At 42.5% G+C, this 24,325-nt stretch overlaps 1 protein-coding gene across 13 annotated transcripts in view; it reads left to right on the top strand.

The window, feature by feature from the left end:
• RAPGEF5 (Rap guanine nucleotide exchange factor 5) overlaps positions 1-24,325 on the top strand; it is a 203,805-nt gene that overhangs the window by 148,025 nt on the left and 31,455 nt on the right. For 10 of the 13 annotated variants that reach the window (XR_009454766.1, XR_009454765.1, XM_059712536.1 and 7 more), the window contains 6 exons: positions 9,605-9,683; positions 14,338-14,482; positions 15,652-15,749; positions 17,639-17,669; positions 18,485-18,563; positions 21,368-21,517. Coding sequence is in view for 11 of the 13 variants with exons in the window: in XM_059712536.1 (XP_059568519.1) it covers positions 9,605-9,683; positions 14,338-14,482; positions 15,652-15,749; positions 17,639-17,669; positions 18,485-18,563; positions 21,368-21,517 (582 nt within the window). In the remaining 2 variants the exon portion in view is untranslated. Of the gene's footprint in view, positions 1-8,947; positions 9,146-9,604; positions 9,684-14,337; positions 14,483-15,651; positions 15,750-17,638; positions 17,670-18,484; positions 18,564-21,367; positions 21,518-24,325 lie in introns of those variants that run through there. The other 3 variants (XM_059712538.1, XM_059712537.1, XM_059712542.1) reach the window with 2 other exon arrangements.

Below are 24,325 nucleotides of genomic sequence, written 5' to 3'. Positions count from 1 at the left end.
CATAAAAATAAATTTGAGAAAGATGACAGCTTTGTTTAGTTTTCTTTTTAAATCTGTCTCCCTAATCTCCGCCCTTTAAGAACGAAGGCTGCTACATCGGTTTCTCTTCCATCTAAAGTTCTGTAATCTCTACAGCAGGTTCCCAGCAGTTTGGTGCCAATTTTTGTTCTTGTAAATTTTTTTGTGTGTTCTGTTCGTGTTATTTTAAAAGGAAAATGGGTTTTTGTTCCTTTAACAAGAAAATGCTATTCTCAAATCTTAAAGTGTTTAAATGTATCATATTTTCTAAATGAGTTTGGGTCTATTGTCCTAATAATTGTACTTTAGTAGAAACACTTGCAATTTTCTCAGTGTCCAGCCTCATTCCCAGAAACTTGCTTAAAGGTGTGATGTAAGTCAGGCATTTGGGGAGCAGCAAATTGGAAGGAGCAACAGATTCTGAAATCCATAGAGACGACATATTATGTTCAATAGTGAGTTTAACAACCTAGTGATTTTAGCAAAACCATAGTTTCACTGTAACATCAGTGCCTGGAGTGACTCGAGACCGTTGAAGATAATGTCAAAGGATGAGAACACTCTTCTCCCTCTCTGTCTCTCTTTGTCTCTCAGAGATCTCAGGCGGGACCTCCCCACACAGTTGATGGATTTAAAGTGAGACCCATCAGATGTCCATGTCTGTATTTTTAAATGCTGTGACTTTTCCTCAAGCGAAATTGAGCATCCTATCAGAAAATGGAAAAAAAAAAATGATTTTTCAGTGTAAAAGTGTGTACTTCAGACAGTCTTACACGTGTGAGGAAAGAACGTTAGTGGATGGCAATTTGTTGATTGTAATCACTGTGTGTGAATCTTTCACAGCATGTCGCAGGCAAATTATTGCTTCATTTAAGGGGTGCATTGCCACCCAATTGCGGTAATTGACAAGCACATGTCTGAAAGGACATTCTGTGAGTGAGGGGATCTTTGCCTGTAACGTACCTGTAATTGAGCTTTTCCTCATTTCACAGTCTTCTGCATTATAACCTTCCCTCCCATTTCCCATTATCTTCATTTCCCGCCCTCGGGGCTTTCTTGCTCTAGAATTGAAACCATTCTTTTCATTCGGTTGCAGCCTTCTGCCTTCTACTTAAGGCAGCTACTTGGCTGGCAATCCTTCCTCCCCCACCCCCCGCCCCACACCACCTCCCCCAAATCTCAGAAACAAACATGAACTTAGAATTGTTAAATGTGGCTGAGCAGAACATGGGGAAAACTAAAATATCGTGTTAGAATGCCCCAAATATCTTGTTATAACCTAAATAGTGAACAGAAAATTATTTTTAGAGCAAGTCTGTATCCTTTTCTATTTTAAAGCCACTGTTCTTATTTGTTCTGGGTGTACAGGATACTTGGTGAATCTTCTAACTTTTTAAAAATATGTTTTTATTGATTTCAGAGAGGAAGGGAGAGGGAGTGTCAGAGACAGCAGGAGCACTGCTCAGCACTGCTGCTCTGAGTTGTTCTGAGTCCATATGTTTTTCTAAAATTTTCCCGACTGCACCAGGGCAGGTCCTTCTAGAACCCTGCCCACTGTACTAACTGTTGGGAACTTAGTCCAAGTTCCTCCTTTATCCTTTGCTCAGTAACAGTTGTTAGGTCTGAGCCCCTCTGCCTGGGGCTGGACCTTCTAGGATGGTGGGTTTTAGACGGAGAAGCCATGAGAGGTTATCTGTAATAGTAAAAGCATAATATGCAAATGGACCAAACGGCGGAACGACCGTCCGGACGACCATGCTATGATACCCACTGGAGCCAGGCCAGGCAAGGTGGGTGTGATGCGATTGGTCGGGGGCCCAGCCATTGCCCCATGATCGCCCCAAAGAGGGAGGCCCTGGCCACCCTCTGCGGGGCAATCGATCGGGGGGGTGGGGGGGTGGCGGTGCTCTGGAGAACCAGGGGGGTGTGGCTGCGGATGTGGGCAGTGCCAGGTCAAGGCAGGTGCTGGCAGGGCGGGGGAGGGGGTGGCGGGGTAGGGGGCCTCGAGGCAGCCAGGGCTGCAAAGGCCTACCCTTGAATGAATTTCGTGCATCGGGCCTCTAGTGGGTATATAAGAATGAGTCTTCATTGCAGAAGCCAGTGGCCACATAGCCATCAGACAAGACAATTCTTCACAGCGAAGTCCATACAGGCAGGCAGCCAGACACCGTTGGTAAATACATATCTTTCCCATAAAGCAGCGGTAGTCTCTGTACCCACAGTTATTATCTGAGCAGCCGCACACTGCCTCTAGAACCCTAGCTTTACTTAGCAATAGTACCAGAGCTCTCTCTCTTAGAGCTTCAGCCTCAGTTGCCTCTCCAGCCTCGCAGGCTCAGCAGCTTCTCCCATCTCCCCTGCCCAGCACACTGGCTGGGTAACGTAGCTATACCTGAGTTCTCGGCCTTACATCGTAGCAGTATCAGCTCTCAGCTCCGTCTGAGCTCTCCTCTCTCCTGCACATATAGGAGCTACATTCTCTGTGCCTGCCGCCTCTGCTTCTTCTCACTCCAGCATACTAGCTGGTCAATAACTTCTGTATTACTCCAGAGCAAAGAAGGCTATTTGCCAACAGTGACATCAATCATATTTTGGCTACAGAAGGGCACAGTGTACCATGTGTCCTTGCACCCGCTTATGGTATCTTGGCCTTGGGCACCCCAATTAGGCTCATGCTCAGAGTGTCCTTGGCCATTCTGGTGTACTGACAACAAGGCCCCTGTGCTCCCATTGGCCTTAAATACCTGGGGACCCTGGCATGGTTCCCACAGGGAGGGAGTCAGACCTTGGGGCCTAGGCACCTTCCAACATTGATGTGCAGTAACTCGGTGATTATTCCCCTTACGTATCCCAGTCTCAGTGTCATCACCACAAAAGAGAATATAAGGCCGACCCTCCTAGGGTGGATGTGGGGAGCACAGATCGGGGTAAAACTCTGGTACAGAACACAGTACGTGGTCATTTAGGGTGGTTGTCACAGAGTAGCTACTGTTCCCTTCCCTACTTGCCTCATGGCCCACCAAAGCCACCACTGGCTTCCTGGTGCGCAGTAAGAAACAGGTGAGGCAGGCAGGAGTGGGATGTGGAGGTTTGCGCAGACATTCATATGAATGGAATGTTTATCAGCCCGAGTCTGTAGGCTGCCTTATGTGGTCCTTTAATGATCTCACCTGTCAAATTCCAAACCCCTACAGAAGTTGACACTGTATCTTTCTTTCTTTCTTTCTTTCTTTCTTTCTTTCTTTCTTTCTTTCTTTCTTTCTTTCTTTCTTTCTTTCTTTCTAAGTATTACAAATAGTGGTACATATGTCTCCTTTTTTTCTCCATTGACCTCCCCCCGGCCTCCCCTACCCCCCCGGCACATGCCCTCACCGAGACTGTATCTTACAACTTTGTCTTCTTCAGGACAGAGAGCACAGTGCTCAACCGTAGGTAATAGGTTTTCGGTGGGGCCACACCTTTCTTTGTGACCCTAAACCACGTCTCCCTTCCACCTGTGTGAGAAAGGAGGCAGCTAGGTGTTATTGATGAAGACTCCAATGACTGTTCTGGAAATCAGAACACAAAGGCGCGCCTGCCATCAGCAACTGGTTGAAATATTCCATAAATACTTTGAAGCATAGGAAATACACTAAATTTCCCTGTATTGGAAGCTTTCAGCATGTGGAAGATCTTGCACCAGATTGTTTAGAAAGAGCATTAGTTGTGTTTAGTTGCATTTACTTTAAATTAGTAAGTTTGTGCAATATCTTGTTATCTTTAATATATCTAGCTATTGTGCTGATTCTTGGCTTTAAAATTGTCAGTTGCTAAACGTTGAAGAAAATAACGTCTCTCTAGTATCCCTAGAATTTCTGTTAACCAGAAACAAAAATAAATAAAAATTTCCTTCTCTGAAACTCAGTGCTAATGATTACAACAATCGAGGGGGGTGGGGGGGGGGGAGTGGGGAGCTTTCAGAACTGTGATATAGTTCTAGTTTTGAAAGAAAGCTGATAGCAGAGATTCTTCTTGGTGCTTGGGAGATAAAATATCATACCTGGTTCTAAGTTGATTCAAATAGTATTAGAGTTATTGTTTGAAATAACCATGACCCAGACTTCTAATTTAAGGTTTAATGTTTAAATTATTTTTTTACTTATTACATCAAGTTTTAGGATGTTTAATTGGCCAGCCCTTAAGAACACTGTTTATATCATAAGAATGTATTATGTGATATTAATCATGCAGATGGAGCAACCCAGAGAGGTCAATTATGTTCAACTGAGTGAATCTCACAACCGGATATTAATTTTTGTTGGTAGATGCTGGCAGATTGTATTGAAGGCCACATACCCATGACGATTCCCATGTTCCAATCTATACTGTTAAATAAAATGATACTTGCATTGATCATGAAGAAATTTTTCCTCCTGCCTCATTTGTGAGAGCAACTGCTGTTACTAATCAGTGAGCTGCACAACTGCAGTAGGAGTCTTTGGGGGAAAACAGTGTGATAGATGGTGTGAAAGCTGATTATCAGAATAGCCTTTGTTCCTTTCAGTCTAACAAGAGTATGCCCCTACCATTTACCCAGCAGCATTGCTCTAAAGCCATCAGACCAGGGACTATCCACACACCAGATCCAACGGCCTTTGAATGCCCAGGCTCATAAACTTTCTTCCAGCCACTTTTTTGACACTTAAACTCTGCTCTCTTTTCTAATCCTTTTTTCTTGTTGGCTTCTATTACATTTGTATCTCCCAATTCTCCTGTCTCTCTTCTCTTTCCCTTCCTTAACTCATCTTTCTCTTACTATTGCCCAAATGTAATCATACAACCCAGCTCAACCCTAAGCCCCCTGCTGACCCCTTTCCAGGACTGTGTGAGAATTCATGTTCTCAGCCATCCTTCTGCAGTAGCGCCCATAGGCACCCAGCCCTCTTTAGCAAGCTCTCATCTCTGAGGTTTTTGCTCAATAACTTCACTTAAACCCATGGAACTCAAGCTCAAGGTGTTTGAAAGTAAACGCATGCTTATCCCTTATCCAGTCTGACCTCCCTGATGCAGCAAGCATCATCTGTGTCTCTTGTCACTCCTCATTTTGAAAATCTCCCCTGTTCCTGTAGAAGGTGCCCCAGCCTCCTTAGTCTGGTGCTCAAAGTCCCTCTCGGAATTTATTCCAACCTACTTTCCCAGCTTGACTTCTTAGTTATACCATGTGATCTCTTCCACGGCTGTTTCACAGTTCTTCTGTGGACCAAGGCACTGAGAAAGAAGCGTGGCTTTAACCTGCGATTCAAACATGAACATGAAAGTTTGTGTGCGCGTGTGTGTGAGTGTGCTTATCAAATTACATGGTACATGTTGGCACTGCTCCTCAAAAAATAATGGTAAGTTGTGACATTCCAGGGCCAGAAATGGGCCCTTTCAAGTACAAAGCTTTTCTTGTCTCCTTGAAATAAAGGTTAAGTAGAACATATTTTAGAGTGCCTGACATTCCATTGCATCTGAGGTAGAAATACAGGTGACACAAAACTGCTAGCGGTACGTTAGGGAATATGAGTTAGTACAGAAGTGTCGAATATTCACATTACCTTACTTAGATTAAATGGCCACTATAGGCAGTTGTCTGTCAAAATTCTTTTCATTTGGTAATTCACTTTAACGGATGAGTGGTTTCATTATTGAAGTGCATTTTGCTTATGAGTTGAAAAATAACTGAAGTAGTTTTCTCTAATTGCTCCTAAGTAACCCTATACTCCTTGTGATTTTTAGTCTTCAAGGTTTGTTTTTATGTGTGTTTTTTTCCTTTTTTTACCAAAGAGAGAGAGAGAGAGAGAGAGAGAGAGAGAGAGAGAGAGAGAGAGAGAGAGAGAAAAGCATTAAGCTTAGACCTTTTGGAAACATTTAGGACAGCTTCTCTATACTTTGATTACAAAAAGGGTCTGTACCAAACCAGTTACTTTTCCTCCATGAGACACGTCCAGGAGGCTCTAGAGACGCTTGTGTTTTCAGAAATAAAATGGAAATTATTAGTGCTTGATACACTCAAAATGAGACTGAGAAGATATTTTAATTTATATATAAAAGAAAAATACATTCAAGTAAAACCAAATAAAAATAACCAATTCTTAGAGCCCTGTATTAACATCATTGGGGCTAATTACAGACATGAATTTTAGAACTCCTTCTACCAAGGCTCTAGTTTTGACTACACATTGGTGTATTTTATTTCAGGTTACACAGTACTTAAAACTGCAATTCTATTTCCTTTCAGAGGAGAAGGGGGAGGGAGAGAGAGATAGAAACATCAATGATGAGAGAATCATTGATTGGCTGCCTCCCACACTCCCCCTACTGGGGATCCAGCCCTCAACCCAGGCATGTGCCCTTACCAGGAATCAAATAGTGACCACCACCTGGTTCATAGGTCGACGCTCAACCACTGAGCAATGCCGGCCAGGCTGCCTTCCAGTTTTGATTGCCATTAGCATGTTACTTTTTGACTGTAATAGTACTTCCTGTATTTTAAAAAGCCTCTAAAAAATATTCTTTTATTTTTGAATAGAGGGTATTCCCAATAGAATGGCCAAATAGTTTTTTCAGTGATGAGCCAAGAATTTGGAATTAGATTAAGTGATTGATTTAATGAATAGAATTTTAAAGAAAAGTTTTTTTGTATATTGATACCTAGGTATTCACAGAGTTAGAAATCAAAGTGAATACATCTTTTTATAAGAATGTTAGTGCATATGGCAACTAGGAATTTGTTTTAATGAAAGATGCTTTTATACACAAAGGTGCTTTTTTGCCTGGTCTTAAATTACTATTAATTAAGCGCTATAGAATGTAATAGATAATTATAGAGTTAATGTGGATGCCAATGGATTTTCTAGTCTTTCTAAATGGCTATTGTTTTCTAATAGTCTTCAGGGGATCATTTATATAGCTATTGTGGTTCTAAAAATATCTTTAAGTACCAATGGGACAGCCTTTTTTGAAGCATGGCTATTATAAAATGCACTTTTACTTGAAGTGTGTCATTTTGATTATATCACTCAATTACTTTCATGTGCAGCAAAAAAAAAAAAAAATACCAGTGCTGAAAAAGAATAAAGGAAAGCTCTTTATATGTAGAAAATTTTCAGAACAATATGCTAATTAGAGATTCAAGACTATTGCGAATTTGTTCTATTCTTTACGATTTTTAGCTATTCTATTCATTAGGATTTTAGCTGGAGATGTTTTTATGTAGCCTTATTGTTCTTATTTCATTAATATTTCTATGGCAGAGAGATAATTAGGCAAATGCCTTGAATATTTAATATGGTAGTAACTTTGGGGAAATAAGCATTTCTGGGTCAAAGCCCTTAACAAAATATTGTCATATGTGAGCTGATTAATTGAACCGAATGTCAGGTTGTTTTGCCAGCATCCAACCAGACTCACAGTCGCTCAGCTCATTACCTAAGGCTGTTCCAGAAAGGAAAGACTGGTTATGTCAAAGCTAATGGTGTTCTTCATCTCAGCTCCTAATGGAGTAAATCTTGATTAGAGAATCCTTCCAATCTCATTAAATTAGCTAAGTGTAAGATCACCCCCAAAGAGCCTGAACCTGAATATCAAGCATTTGAAATGCTGGCAGGGTAAGGTTTTCAGCTCCATCACCCAGTGGTTTCTGTATGTCGTTGGCTCCAATCTGAGGCAGATTCTGGGCTCTCTCCCGTCCCTGCTGCCTGTATCTACCATTGAATGCAACAACAAAAAAATTTTTTTCAATTTCTAATCAGACAAGAGAAGTTGAGGATTTTCATCAATTATATTTAATACAGAAAAATGTTCTGGGCGAGCTTTCCTCTTTAAAATATCCCAGGGATTCAGACAGTATGCCATCGTTTGACTTTAAACTATTTAAAAACCTTAATGAAAGACATATAAAGTTTCAAAGGTATACTCCACATTTTTTTATTAGGGTGACCAGTGGTACATTTTTGCTGCCAGGTTATCGACTTTGGGGGCAGATCTCCGAATGAAGCTTCCCCTGCCTTTTTGTGCAGATGTAAGACTCTTGTAAACAGGGGCTCCAGTAGGAAGCCCCTGGCTCTCCTCTGAATGCAGGCTGGGCCTCTCCCCTCACACTAAATCGTCCACCCAGACACATTCCCACGGTCTTCTCGTACTGGACTTAATCCATGCTTGGCAAGGCCCAGGCACATCTGCTTGGGAACTGGCTTTTGCCACAAAGTAAGTTAGACCAGTGACTACCTACAACATGTTACAGTGAGATACATTCTAAGTGTAGGCTTGTTTCACATTTTAGGTGCCATTTGTCAAGTTTATTCTTGAAAAGGGAATATTGTTACCTAAAATAAATAAATACAGTTGAAAAAGTTCCCTTCTTATGTTGTTGTTGTTGAGCATTACCATTTGTGTGGGTCAGGGTTATCGTTGGCATTCTGCAACATAAGCAGACCATAGAACTAAGTCGAGCCCTGCAGCTGACATAGGACTGTGGATGCCATCCACAACCTCTTTCATCAGAGTGCTGTGTTCCTAAACATAGCCTTGTTGTTCTGCTTTGAACGACTTTTAAAGTGAATGGTACTGGTTGTTTCTAAAGGTTCTGAAATTTTTCCAGTCTCCAACATGTATCTATAAAGTTCTGTCCTGGGCAGTTCTTTCTGTCTCCAAGTCTTTAGTGGATAGACTTTGGAAAACACAGGTACTCTTGAGTACACGCCAAGCCCACTTTTCGTATAAGTTATTACTGTTTCAAATAACTAAAAAGTTGATGTCCAGAATGTAAAATGAAATTGTATAGTAAAATGAATCTGAAGTTAAGGAGATTGGATAAAGACTTAGGACAGAAGCTCTACTTTGTATTCTGCATATAATCTTTTCTGTCATTTGGAAGTTACATTCGAGGTCACGTTTGCCAGGTCAGCAGTTCCACATTCTATGTGAGCTGGACTTTTCAGAGAACTCCCAAGGCAAAGAGGCAATGAAAATGGAGCCCATTCTTGTTGGTTAAGGAGGTAGGAGAGGAATTGGGACGGAGTGAGGACTCAGCTCTGTCTGTCTTCACAGCAATAAGAAAATCACTCGCCACTTTCCCAGCTTCTACCAGATACATTTGAGAGATAAGGTGAATGCCCTTGGAACCCGATACATGTCCTCTGGGTTTTATTACTGTTGTTCTTGCCCTAGACTGAGGAGAATGGCTTTAGAAAGCTTCATTTATTAGAACACTCAGCTTCATTCCCTGTAGGACTGGAGTGTATACCTCAGAAATACTGTAAAATTTTATTCTAAAAGCACATGATTTATGCATTGGTTTTCCATAACACCTTTACCCACAAATGTAAATACTGTTTTAGGGGGAAAAAGCTGACAAAAGTTGTATGTTTAGAGTCTTGCAATAAAAATTTCACACCACTTGAAGCATTTTGTGTAAGGAGTTTTAAAAATCTTAACTTTAATAAATAATCTCTTTTGTGGCTAAAATGCTCCCTCCTAGCCCCTCCCACCTCCAGCATTTGTCATGTTCTGTTGTCCTCCTCGTCACTGCTTTGCTTACCGCATGCTTGTGTTTCTTTCTTTGCAGAAACCCTCCTTGATGACTTCCTCCTCACGTACACCGTCTTCATGACCACGGACGACTTGTGCCAGGCGCTGCTGAGACAATATCCTTCGTCAGCTTCCTCACAGGCAGATGGCTCACATTTAGGAATTAACTGCCTTTCTTAATTTTCTCAACCCCCAGTAGAGGACGGATATGCTCCATATTAATGTGACGACAGCCAAGGTAAAAGATGAAGTGAGACAGAATAGACCGGGGGGCCTGGAAATGCAGCTGCCTTTTCCCCCTTCTAAATTGCACTGTTCATTATTGCTTTCTTCTTCAGACCTGTGTCTCAAGACTTGACAAATCTGGAGGCAAATTTGGCCTCCAGGGTAAGCCCCGGAGTTAAGAGGTTGAGTGAACTGGCAGTAAGTGAATTTACAAGGCAATCCATCCGTCAGGGCCGGGCCACTTGGCAGGGAAGGCGTGCGTGTGTGATAGCATGTTTCTGGGCAAAGGTCCCGGGGGAGGCCGGCCACCCCCTCACCTGGGAGGTCTGAACTACCCCCCGGAGCCACCCGTTGTCTTGTCAGAGCTTTGTCACGGCATGCTCTCCCAGAAGGATGGATGTGATGAGAAGGTTAATGACCAGTTTAGGGAGCTTTATGATTTATGCAGAGTAGAAGAGATGCAACAGATGAAAGGCCAAAGAGCCAAGCCAAGAAAACTCCCTCAGGTCCCCAGACACACTCCTTGCCTCACAGTGCTGAAGGAGGGATGCTGCAGGAGCATTCAGGGAGCGGGGAGCTGTCAGGGATTTATTCGACCAAACTGAAGATTCCGCTCGAGCCCACGTGAAAGGTGTTAGAAAGACGGGTTTTTTATTTTATTATTATTGGTTTTTTTTGCATTTACCTATGTTTTATTGAGCCCTAGGAATGGTCTTTCCTGTTAAATAATTGTTACATTTCTCCTCCACGTTAGCATTTTTGCTTAAAATAGTACTTCAAAACTTTATAAAGGGCAAAGTCTCTCTTAAAAAATATAAGCTAGAAACTTTTTAGTGCTTTACTACATTGTGTGGCCACTGTAGAGATCATGAAACTTCTCAGAACCAGTTCATAAAACTGGTCTTGAAAAATAGTTTTGAATTTGGAAAATTTCAAAAACAGATTTCTTCCACAGCTTTCAAGTGGGGTGTTAACTAAGAAATTTAGCAATAATTACAAGGCTTTTCCATTTCTCCTTCTTTAAAAGTGTTTTGAAAAAATATCTATGACCTGATTCCTTCTATATCTTAATGCTAGCATATTTCCAAAAGAATTCCCGTCCCTTAACTGTTTGTTTTATAGCACATTAACGCCTCCCAATGACTATTTTTAAGCATGATCCTAGCATAATTTGTGATTACCACTGAGTAATTTAATGCCTCATAGAATTTCCCTGAAGAATCTCTAAAACTTTGCTTGCCAGTAAACATGTTTTGAGTCTTTGACTAAGACATTTTATATAATAAAACTCTAATATGCAAATCAACCAAACGGCAGAATGACAGGTCGCTATGACGCGCACTGACCACTAGTTGGCAGATGCTCAATGCAGGAGCCGCCCCCAGTTGGGGGCGGCTCCTGCATTGTGGGTCTGCCCCACAAGAGGGAGGCGACCGGTGGCGGCAGGGAGGGCGGGGTGGGAGTGGTGGCAGGGGGGGTAGCGGGGGTGCCAGAGGGAAGAGCCAGTGAGTGGGTGGTGCCAGGCTGCCAGCCAAGGCAGGTGCCAGTGGGGGGGGTCCCCCCCGCCCCGTCACCCTGCCTGCCGGTCACCCCACGGATAGCCCTGATCGCCGGCCAGGCCCAGGGACCCTACCCTATATATTGGGAACAGTCTCTTAGATTTAAAAATTAAAACCTGGCAAGGCTACTCTAACACTGGAAAACAAAACAAAACAGGATGATGCAGGGATGACATGCATGGACTCCAGCTTGCACATTTTGTGGTCAGCCCTGATTCTGACACTTATAACTGTGTGACAAAGCCAATTGCTTAACTTCTCTCTGCTTCAGTTTTTCCACCCATAAGATGGGGAAAATGGTACTACTGCCTCAGAAGGATCATGTTATGTACAGCTTTTTATAATCAGGGCAAAAAAATGTAGCTGCCCATACAACAGCAAGATGCCTTTCACCTGTATGAGAAGTATGGTCACTGGTGCATGCAGCGTCCCGGATTGTGCAGGCATCGGACCTAAACCAGCAGTCAGACATCACTTGAGGGCACAGGCCAGACTGAAGGACACCCACTCCCCCTATGCATGAATTTCATGCACCGGGCTTCTAGTCTTATATACAAATTTAGTTCAATTTCTTAGCAGCTTTTTTAGTAATTATCAAAACCCATGGAATCCAGAACATTTTAAGCCAGGAATCTTTTTACATGATTATTTTGATATATTTACAGTCTCTACCTTTTATGAAATAATGCAAATCACAAACAAAAATATGATATCCATATTTAATCTGAGATAATTTGAAGTATATTTTAGTGAAGATATCTTTTATACCCTACTGCTATCACATTCTAAAGAATGGCCCAAATTATTTTTTTGTTGTTTTCCCCCATTGTTTTTTGAATATTTATAGGTTAGAGCCAATTTTATTGTGTTGGGATATCTTAGGTGGATACTTTTATTGTGATAGAATTTAAGATCTTTCAACTTTTATCATCATAAAGAGCATTATTTAAGCTCACAGCCCAGTTGGGCTAATGTTCACTGCATTACACTGAATACTTTCCCACTATTTCTCTCCCCACACCCAGCTAAATTTATAAGCCAATATAATTTAGCATGAGCAAAATGTGTGAACATACATTTGAATATGTCCTGATACCAGAAAACCAGAATAATATGAATGTAAATTTAACCAGTATATACTTTTAAAATGCATCTTGTAGGGTAGAGAACATGATTAAGCAAATAGGTGGTGATAATGATGAATGAAGAAGAGTTATTGAAATTTCAGTTCTCAAAATTGCTTTAATTTGCAGGCCCATAATTGTAGAATGTATATGCAGCCATAATAAAAAGCTTATTTACCTCTTGACCTAAAAGGAAGAAGTTTAGTATTTCTTAATTTTCCATATTTTTTCTTCATAGTAGTCAAGCCATGATAGTTACAGGAAAAGGAAAAAAGGGCATTTGCATAAGTGGGATAAATCTTTATATTTTGCCTTTCAAGAGAAAAACTGAATGAAATAGATACTTTGGCAGTCTTTGCATGTTTGCTTGAGTTTACGTCACCAGTGGAAATTAAAGAAATCAGATGGTCGTATGTATTTTTGCAGGTTCAGGAGACAGTTACTAAATTATGTTTTAAAATATGTACAAAGCCTGATATAGAATCTGTTTCTCTTTTGCAATTATGTATCAGCCTTAAGGAATATAGACACCTGTCCATCAACCCCAAAGCCTACCTGTGTGTTGTAGCTTAGCATTTCCTATTCCTAGTGAACCTTCCAGTGTCCAGGAGACTCAGAAATCATAATTTTGCAGGAAAAAACACTAGATTGATTTGGAAAACACCAAGCTTCTGTCTCATTCCTCGGGCTTTAACCATGTTGCCTTTGAGGTTATTATTTTTAATAATTTTTAAAATATATATTCTTATTGATTTCAGAGATGAGAGAGAGAGAGAGAGAAAAAGAGAGAGAGAGAGAAATATCAATGATGAAAGAGAATCATTGATTGGCTGCCTCCTGCACGCCCCCTACTGGGGTTTGAGCCTGCAACCCAGGCATGTGCCCTTGACCGGAATTGAACCTGGGACCCTTCAGTCTGCAGGCTGGAGCTCTATCCACTGAGCCAAACCAGCTAGGGTGTTTTTAACAATTTTAACAACATAGTTAACACATGGTCATTGTATACAAATTAGAAAACACACTTATAAGTAGAGTAGCAATTCATGTGTTCTGAAATCTCATTACCTTGAGAAGCCACTGTTAACTGTCAGTATATCTTTCCAGGTAATGGAATTATTCGTATAAATGAGCATAGTTAATGGAAATGGATCGTCCTAACATGCCCTTTTCTTATTCTCCTACTTAACGATATGCTGGGATGTTCTTTGTCAGTAAATGTACTGCTGGGCTATCAGTTTTATGGCTGCAGAGTAGCCCATTAAGTGGATATGTAAATAATTTCATTAACTATCCTCAGTGACTAAAGCATTCATATTTTCTTTATTCCAGTGAAAATTAAAATTAGCAGTCCTTTTTATTTATGTTTGCACATTTATCCAGTCCTTTTTTATTTTAAGTAAATTCCTAGGGGTGGGCATTTGGAAAATGTCACAAATTATGCTTCAGAAATCTGTGCTCATTTGGGGCTACTTTAGAAGTAACTGGATTTACAGGATGTGACTTTCTGAGGAGCAAAGGACATGTGGCCTCGCTCTCTCGTAACTTTCATGGAAACAGTGCGGCCAGATCCCTTGGAGCCACCCTTGAAATTAATGGGCCACCTGGTATCTCTTCGAGGTGACAGTAACCTGTGCCACCTGCGGAACTAAGTCAGCAGCTGAGAGTGGCATGGTCTAACCCTCATCTGCATGGCCTGTCTCCGAGTGTGCGTAAATCTTTTCCTGGCTTTACACCTTTGGTCTCTCTACAGATATTCTTTCCTTCCTTGTAAGCTTAGATACCTGTAGATTCTTTAGAAAATATGCTTTCATAAGAACATTTTTATTTCCAACAAGGCACTATTCTTTCTTAACCACTTGCACCTATTCTGCTAAGAAGTATCAAGGCAAAGAAGAAAACTCCGACGTTCCTTGCCGGAAACGTAAGGTCTTGCATCTTGTTTCGCAGTGGATTTCTCTGTACAAAGACTGGCTACATGAAGATGAACATTCCAAAATGTTCTTAAAGGTAATGGGAAACTGCCAGCTATCCCTTGATGCCAGATGACTGCTTTTATTTTTAGTTATGCATTTGAAAAACTCATTTGTAGGTTATAGTCATGATTTAAACAAAATGTTAATTTGCTTTGACTTCTAAGGCCTGATATTCCTTACATAGATAGAATTTTTAAAATTTTAATTCATTATGAAAAAACGTAGAGGGCAAATTTTACATTCACTAACTTAATGTTACCTTATACAAATCATGGGAAGTTTGAGTGCAAATGAAATAATTAAGGAAGGTAAAATAAAACGTACTTCAAAACTTAATAGTATTTAATATATTGGGATTTATTATAAATTTGAACTAACCAGTCTCATATATACAATATTTGGATAAAACATTATCATTTAAAAACTATATTCCCAATATATACATTATGAACCTTTTTGAGGATATGGCATATTTTAAGAATTTTAAGTAATAATAGCTTATAAGATAGATGCTAACCTAGATGTACATTTGGAGTTAGATAAACTGATGTATTTTTCTAATCAGTAATAGGCTGCACCATCTTTTCAACACAGATCACTCTCTGGAGGTGATCTGTAGGTGCTTGGAGTCCTTTGGCCACCCAAACCGTATAGCTGTGCAGAGGGGCCGATGGGACTTGAGCCAGGAAGGGCTGTTTCAGAACAGGGAGGTATCTGGCTGTTTCTCTTTCATGGAGTAAACCACTCGAATTCAAAATTCAGATGTCATTTCGACATCCAGTGAAAGGCTGTTCAACCAGCTCTTTGACTAAACTAACGTTGTTTCTAAAACAATTGGGTAGTGTAACTCAGTTGACATTTTTCCCTCCCAGATGATTCTGTGGGTAGCATTTTTTAAAGGATAGAACAAGCATAGGAATCTGCAGTAGCCAGCCAGAGAGCTCTGAGTTTCCAGCATTTCCTACCTACAGCCCTAAGAGCTACAAGAGGGCCGTGCCAGCCGAGTGAGGGGCTCGGAGATGTGACCCCACTTAGGGTCTCCCTGGTTCCTGGGTGAACCCTGGTTCCTGGTTCCTGGGTTCCTGTGTTGTCCTGGGGGCCACCAATTCCCTGGGCATAACCGTTGTATAAGTCTAAATGGACATTACTAAATGGACATTAAACCAATTCAACTGCCATTTTTCTCCTCCCCCCCCCCCCCAGACCATATACAGGAACGTACTGGATGATGTATATGAATATCCAATACTTGAAAAAGAATTGAAAGAATTTCAAAAGATACTTGGAATGCACCGTCGTCAGTATGTATTTCATTTTCCATGTTACTTACAGTCAATGAAAGGAAGCGGCAAATGTGGTAGAATTCAAGATGTCCCAGAAAGTTCATTTTGAATCTGAGCGTCATCTTGATTTCTTTAGCTTTTCTAGTTGTAAATTGTGTTTTGTTTTTATGTCTCAAAATGAATGAACACTAAATCAAGCTTATCGACTACTTTTTAACTTTCTTTTGATACAAGAGAAACAAACTGAGCCAAGACAATCTAAAAACAATAATTTCAACCCTGGACAGGTGGCTCAGTTGGTTGGAGTGTCGTAAGGTACACCAACAGGTCTCAGATTCGATTCCCGGTCAGGGTACCTACTTAGGTTGGGGGTTCAATTCCTGGTTGGGACGTGCAGGAGGCACGTCAATGTTTCTCTCTCTCTATCCCCCCCCATCTCTCTAAAAATAAAATCAGTAAATATATCCTTGGGTGAGGATTAAAACAAAAAACAATTATTTAATATATTAATATGTAATTTTAAAAGTGTAACTATTTAACTTGCTGTTTTAGGGGCTCATAGCTATCTCTGGTGGAATAGGAAAAAAATATTTTATAAATAAGTCCCAGCAAGTCATAGAGCATTTTAAAAGCTCCGTTTTATGGGCTCCCAAGGGTGTTTGTTTTTTTTTAAATCATTTTAGAAAGATTAAAGGAAACCATTTACTCAGTGACTTTCAGCATGTCCAAGGGCCCCCCAGGTATCTCTCGTTAGTCTTTCAAATTGCCAAAACTTGACTTTGCTCTGATTATACGAACTCTCCTATTCATTTTGGTAAATGAAAACATCAACTCATTATTCAGCTATAGCTGCAAAGTTAATCTGAAGGGGAAAATTGTCCTCTGATTTACAATGTGGTTTCTACTTAGCAAACACAAAACACATCTGTTGTCAAGTGGTGAAACTTCTATTAAGATTCCAGCAGTCTCCAATGCACATCTCCTAGAAAATGTTAATTCAGGCCTTCCAGATTACTGATGTGAGATTTAAAACCTGACTTGATTTCAGTAAAGAATGATCCTCCTGCAAATTAAATGTCTAGGTAATTTTAGGGAGGAAATAAATCCTCAAACACGAAAATTACATGTTTAGAAATTCAGAAATGAGGTGTAAGTGGGGACTGTATGTTAGAAATGAATGTTGTGGATTAGGGTTGCCTTCTTTTATCGGAGCCTGCACTCTACCGTTTCCATAGCCTGGGACTAGTATGAAAATAGGAACAATTAAATGAAACAAAAAGGAAAGACAAACAACATCAAAATAGTCCCCCTGTGGAAGGCTTATTCCTGTTGGGAACCTTCCCGTCCTTGCCTTTATACATTTAAATGCCTTAAAGGCATGAATGGAATGTAACACATTTCATTAAAGAACTTACGTAGAAGTGGGAAATAATAAATTAAAGTAAGAAAATGGTGTAAGACATGGTCCTTGGGTTTTTGGTACACGATTATGAAATGTCTTTAGATTCTGGAAGAAGATTTGAGCGGGGGCCCTGCAGAATGTCCCCAGTTCCACCACACGTAGAAATATCCTGGGAGAGATGCAGTGCAGCCACTTAGCTCCCGCAGTGACGATGCTCTCCACGGAAGTCTGTCCACCTCTGAGGGCACTGGGGCTTCTGTGGAGGGAAGAGGGCTGGCTCTGCCTGCAGGGTTCGCTTTCTGCGGGTGGGAAGCCAAACACACCCGTCGGGCAGACGGCTCTGTGTCTGCCCGGTTCCCTGGGAACCCACTGCCCAAGGTCAAGTGTCTTATCTTTTGGAAAAGCAAAAGCCCCCGCCCAGCGCCTGAAAATGAGTCTTCGGCGACAATAGCTGCGTTATTCTGGGTTGGGGACAAAGACTGACTGCTCCTCCTTTTCCTTTCAGCACCGTCGACGAATATTCACCACAGAGGAAGGTAAGTAAGGCAGCCCCTCTTGCCTGAGATGGGGTGATTAGGCTCAGAGGCTGGGGACCTAGGCTGCAGCTTGCTTATACTCTCCTGCCTCAGCCTCCCTGGGCTAGTGCAGGCTCGGGGTCGGCCCTGTGCCCTAGACTTGCTCTCAGGTTTTTGTGTTTTTGTTTCTGGTGGAGCATTTTGAAGACTCTGAGTTTCCCCAGTGTCCCCAGAGTGATGCAAATCTGAATGTCAAACACTGAAGAAGAAAAAAAAATTCCAGGCAAGAATCTTGACAGCAAGAGTAAAAAAGTCTTAGAAGAAAAAGTGTCGCACTTGCAACCCAGACAGAGGGGTGGTAGCCAGAATGAATGTGTTTCCTATTCAACTTGAGGGAGAGAATGTAAAGTGAGTTTCAGGCACAAGCTTTATAGAAGCTGATAAGGTACCTGTTCCCCTTAGGAAAGTCATTGTCCTACAGCAGAGTACCAGGCCATCTCAAGGCTGCTTTATCCCAAGGCAGGGGGGATACTGGGGTTCTCAGAAGAATCTGGGGGTGTCTGTCGTAAGCAGATACTCTGCAGCTTGCGGCAGGGAATAATCGAGGAACGTTGTGCCCTGCTGGCCTTGATGGGGGTCTGTCGTGTTGCTCAGACTGTCCACCTCCACATGCATTAGCTGAGGCAACTCCCGGTTTATTCCTCTGTGATTGGATGGGTGGATCTCATACTTAAAAAAGAAATTGGCTAGCTCTTTTGGAACATGTTGTAAACAGCTGTGGCTTTCCAAAGGGCAGGAATACATTCATTCATTGTTCTTGTCCTCCCTTCTCACAGAATAAGGCCCTTTTCCACCAGTTCAGCCTTAAGGAGAACTGGCTCCAGCATCGAGGCGCTGTGACTGAAACGGAGGAAAGTGAGTATGGTGTGGGGGTAAGTGGAGCCGCTGTCAGCCACCATCGCTCTACAGCTTGAACACTCCAGCTGTCACACCCTTTAACCAGCACATTAGCATCAAAAAATGATGGCGTTTCTTTTCTTGCTTTGGGTGCTACCCTTTTCTTTATCATGTAATAGTGTCCCCCGGGACCAAGGACATTTTTTTAGTTATGTTTTTATTGATTTCAGAGAGGGGAGAGAGATAGAAACATCAGTGATGAGAGAGAATCATGGATCAGCTGCCTCCTGCACGCCCCTTACTGGGAATAGAGCCTGCAACCTGGTCATGTGCCCTGACCAGGAATCCAACCATGATCTGGTTCCTGGGTCAATGCTCAATCACTGAGCCACACTGGCCAGGCCCAAGGACACTGGCCAATTCCCAATTTGGGAACTATGGAAAGGAGACTGCAAAGAGCTTCCCGCATTCTTGGGAAGAGGTGCAAAATTGCCTGGAAATGCAGCCTTCCTCTGGGTCCATCCCCCCGCCCCACACTCCCCCCCACCCCCCGTCAGCCCCTGGCCTGTGACTAGCTGGAAAGGCCACTGAAGCCCATGTGTAGGGCACGTTCAGAAAAGAAATCTCTGAGAGAATAATGAAAGGAAGGATGTGCCATCGAAATTCCTGCAAGAAATGGGGGTGCTGGGCAATGCCCCACGCCCAGCATGTCCTCAGTCCATGCCCATCAGTGCCCAAAAGGCTCGGGACCCACTGGTCAGTACGAGGGGAAACAGCTCCCTGAAGATGCTCACATGCTTTTTTCTATGGTAAGATTTTGTAACGGAACAGAACACGGGTTCCTCCTGTTTGGATAAGGGCTGAGAGCTGGGAAACACAGCAATTAAAATGGTCACTCGAGGTGACTCAGAGACCTTCTCCCTGAACTGGCCTTTCAGTCAGCACTGCAGTTCAAAGCGAGAGCGTTAACATTTGCTCAGCCTCTTGAACACTTGGCGCAATGTCACAAGAATACTTCTGTGGTGTTGTTTGTATATCACGCTGCTCGCGAGGGTGCTGTTGTGTCATAAGAAGTGGAAGAGCAAACAAAATGGTCTCACCTCTAATTCCTTGCTTGCTGACCTTCCTTGCCTGTTTGTCTCACAATTTAATTGCATTGTTTTCCAAGCTGAGTATTCCAAGGCCCTGGCCTCTTTTTGTTCATCAGTTCGTTAAGCAAGCTGTGACTTACATCACTTTTAGTGGCTTGTAGATGGGATCTTTGCCTTGCTCAAAAGTTCCATGTTCCTATGCAAGGAAAAAGGCCTTTTTGTCACTCAGGAGTCTGTTAACAACATATCAAACAACTATTTGTTGGATGCTGTTGTCTCAGTGACACACCCAATGAAACCAAAAGCTAAATACTGTCAGTGCCTCCTGGTGGCATGCTTACGTTGAGGTTGGCACATGTAAACTCATAGTGTGTCTTTGCTTTACTTGCATTTCTGTGCAAACATCCCTGGGGTTATTGTGTGGTGCCGTTTAAATTTCATATGAAATTTCTCCAGCAGCTGCACTCCTTTTTAAAAAATGTTGTATTACAGGAGAGAAAAATGTCTCAGTATATCATTGTCCTCCTGTCTTTTCTAAAGAAGAGGAAACGGTGGGAAGAGTGTAACGTTGCCTGGAAACACAGCCGTTGGGCGTTATCGTTTCCTTGATCATGTAATAGTGTCCCAGGGACACTGCTGTTCAAAATAGCTGAGAAAATAAGCAAGTAATGTGTCAGTTATCTCGGTTGCTATTAAAACAGTTTCTGCTACCAAATCATAAAGAAGCATTTCTCCAGGACCCGTTCACCCAGCTGGTGATAATGTCCTAGTAATAATTATTAGCACTGCAGACAGTAAAAAGGAAATTAAAATGGCTAGAAATGTGACCACTGGTTGGAAACTAAACTCACCACCACTGGACCGCATGGATGGGCCTGGAAATTATTGTGCTAAGTGAAATAAGCACGTCAGACAAAGGCAAATACCACATGATCTCACTTATATGTGGAATCTACTGAACAAAATAAACTGACAAGCAAAATAGAAACAGAGGCATGGATACATGGAACAGACAGATAGATGTCACAGGAGAGGGGGAGGGGAGGACCGGATGAGAGAAGGTGAAGGGGTTCGCCAAAGAGCATGTATGCATAACCCGTAGACACAGACCACAGCGTGGTGATGGCCAGAGGGAAGAGAGGGCGGAGGCTGGGTGGGGGGTAGAGGTGGGCTACGGGAGGGGGGAAATATGGAGTCATCTGTAATAATGTCAGCAATAAAGATAAAGTTAAAAAAATTAAGAATTAAAAAAAGGCTGTATACAAAAACCATGGCAAATGACAAATTTGTAGATAAGCTTAAGAGAATTCTGATAACAAAATGTGGCGGTCTTGATCGGGTCACTGTGACTGTCCAGAAATGGAGGGTAAAGTAAAAATGTATGCTAGACATTTCAGTAGACTGCGTTGGGTGATCAGTAACCCTCACAAGTACAGGTTCCGCAGACTCCCCTGTGCTGGGTCGACCAGCTCCACCGTGAGCACGCACCTGGGTCTCTCATGACCGTGTGGGAAGCCCGAGTCCTACCCAGACTCGCTCAGTAGCACATAAAGTCTGTTTCCCGTGTGTGTGCATATGCCCTCCGGCGCCCACGTGCGTGCATCAGTAGGCACATCTAGCTGTGGATGTTTCATACTAGTGAAACAAAGAGGGTGGGCACCTTGATTTAGAAAAGTCTGTGCCTCAGAGCCACGGCCCTCCGCGTACTGACTAGGCTTCTGTCCTGTGCAGTTTTTTGCCACGTGTACATTACGGAGCACTCGTATGTCAGCGTGAAGGCCAAAGTGTCCAGTACAGCCCAGGAGGTCCTGAGAGTCGTGGCGGAGAAGATCCAGCACGCGGAAGAGGACCTGGCCCTGGTGGCCGTCTCCTTCTCCGGGGGTGAGCGCCCTTCTGTCCCCAAACACTAACCTTTCTCTGGGTCTCCTCCGAGGGGAGGGAGTTCACATTCGTACAGAGTCAACGTGCGTGCGGCGCGTTCCCCTCGGGTCCGCAGCTGGAGAGCCACAGGGACAATGAGATGCCGCCCACCAGAGGAGTTTCCATGACGACAGCCGGGTACCGTGGGATGCTGAGCATCCTCCCTGAGAGCTGCATAGAGAGGCATGCCCAGGCTCGGAAATACATTAGAAAGCTTCTCATATTTTGTACTCTAGATAAGCCCTCTGTTTTCATATTTAAATTAACGTGGGAAATTGCTAAAGGATGAAATTACTTTAGGAAGGAAAAAGAAGCACAGCTAGGCATATTGCTGGCTGACGATTTAATACTTACAGACTCCCTATTGCCGGAAATAAAGCCTGCACCACAGGCCCGTAGCTCGCAGGCCGTGTTCCCGCAGGTGGACGTGGGGAGGGAGGCCTGCTTATAGCTTTGTCTCCTCTCGGGCCTCATTTATCCTCAGAGGATGGTTTCTTGTCTGTTTGGAATAAGATCACACAGATTACAAGCTGACACTATTGATCCCTGCGACCTGAGCAGACCCTGTGCTTTCACCAGAGCCTGTGAGACTGCAGCACGCTGGCCTCCTTTTTGGCTTATGGTTTTTATTGAATATCTCATTAACCCTGAGAAAAATACAAAGGAAGTGACTTAGCATTGAAAAATGGGAGGAGGTGAGCGGGTGGGTGGGGGAGGGGAGCAGATGACCGCATTGCTCTTCACCCTTTGTTAGCATTCTGGAGTCGGGAGAGGAATATCAGAATTTAACTTGACATGAGAGCATTATGGGACAGAACACTGCTTCTCTTGCTTTGTTACTCGGAGCCAGGTAAAACCGTCCCACCTGCAGGCTAGGGGATTGCAACGCGGAGAGGCGGGCCCTAGGTGTGCACCCCGTCAAAACATTACCCGGAACAGCGGTTCTCAACCTTGGCGGCACGTTAGAATCACCTGGGAGTCTTTTTTAAATCCTGATTTCTGGGCCTCATCCTCTGGAAATTCTGTTTCTTTGTTACTAATGTTGTGGCCCCACCCCATAACAAAGAAACAGAATTTCCAGAGGATGAGGCCCAGAAATCAGGATTTTAAAAAGACTCCCAGGTGATTCTAATGTGCAGCCAAGGTTGAGAACCAGTGACCTAGAAAAACAAAGAGCAAAACTTTGAGAAACTGGATTACATGCATTTTAATCAGAGAGTGGTTGAATTTTTATAAAATATTTCAGACATTCTAGATAGATGTGACAGATGATTGTTATATTTAATTTTAAGTGACCAAATTATTAAATGATCCTAAACAATATTAAGTTTCATCAAAACCAACGTTTGCCTCTCAAGACAGTAACACTACAAAAAGTAGTCCCGGGTCCCCGCTCAGAAGTGCTGGAGGAGAAAGGACCTGAGTGAACCGGCCGGGGGGGGGGGGTGGGGGTGGGGGGAGCAGAGAATCACATGGGACCCCACAGGGCCATGTGTGAACCTGGAAATTAATGAGCAGCTCTCTTACTACCCGGTTTCTATCTGATGGCCATGAAATACCATTTTTACACTCTATTAAATCAGATTCACCAGGGTGGGCAGTGGCGAATTAATATGCGTAGACTCATTGCTAATCATCACTAGAAATATCAGCTTATCTCTGGAATTATCCCACCAGTTTGGAAATGTGCCATCAGTTTCCATCAATCAGCAGTTTCATCCATTAAGAACCTTTCTGCCTGCAGCTTAATATCCCCGAACAATCATATTTTTATGAAGAAGAAGAAGAAAAAAACAGGGCTTAATGTATTCCTTGTTCTAATTACACAATTTTCAATAAATAATGTTTCAAATGCTACTGCAAAGTAAAATGACAATGAGATCGACTGTAAAAAAAAAAGTTTAAAGATGTTGGCCTTTTGTAGGTTTCATGGCTTTTTCTAAAAAGACTGGTACTGTTATCCTTATAGCTTTCAGTAGGTTTTGTGCTATTTTGTACCGAGGGTAGGTATATGTATGTAGGTAATAACAACCTACCCAGATATTCAGAGCTTAAAATGTTTTCAGCTTTAATCTTTTATAGTATGGTGACAAACCTGAAAAGAAGGGGGATTTCTGAGCACCTGGAAAAATTACTGTCAGACGCCATGGTATTCGATCCCATAGCAAGCGCAGAATGGCTCTCATAAATTCAGATTGAAGGTACATCTGGGCACACAGAGGGTTGCAAGAAATTGTAGCCAAACAAAGAGGGAGGAGATGGAAGAACCTCTGAGCCCAGCCGTGTGGGACCATTTACTACACACGTCAACAGCCCGACATGACAGTGCTATTGATCTTTATAATGTGGGGCTGTAAAGAATGTATTAGATTATCGTTCGTGTGCTCTGTATTAAGCAGAACTGTTCAAAACAAAATTTGGCATTTACGCTGATTAGGTTACCTAGAAAAAGAGGTGGAATGTCGCCTTTCCCAGCCAGGCTGGGTATCAGAAGGGCTGCTTTTGGGTGTGGGGGAGGGGGGGGTGGCGGGGGAGGGGGCTGATTGCATTACAGTGGAATAAACTCAAGTATTCCTGTGGTCGATCCCCACCTGCGTCTTGTTAGGAGGAGTACATTTCTCTATTGTACAGGAGCGCTCCAGCGATGGCAGAGAAATGTTCAGAGGACAGGGACAATTTAATTTGCAAGAAGGAAAATAAAATGGAAGAAGATTATATGAAAAATTCCAGCTTCACTGGCAGTCAAGAAATACACAATAAACCCCAAAT

This window comes from Myotis daubentonii, chromosome 10, assembly GCF_963259705.1.
Source record: "Myotis daubentonii chromosome 10, mMyoDau2.1, whole genome shotgun sequence".
Lineage (NCBI taxonomy): Eukaryota > Metazoa > Chordata > Mammalia > Chiroptera > Vespertilionidae > Myotis > Myotis daubentonii.
This window is presented reverse-complemented; position numbering and strand designations above follow the sequence as displayed.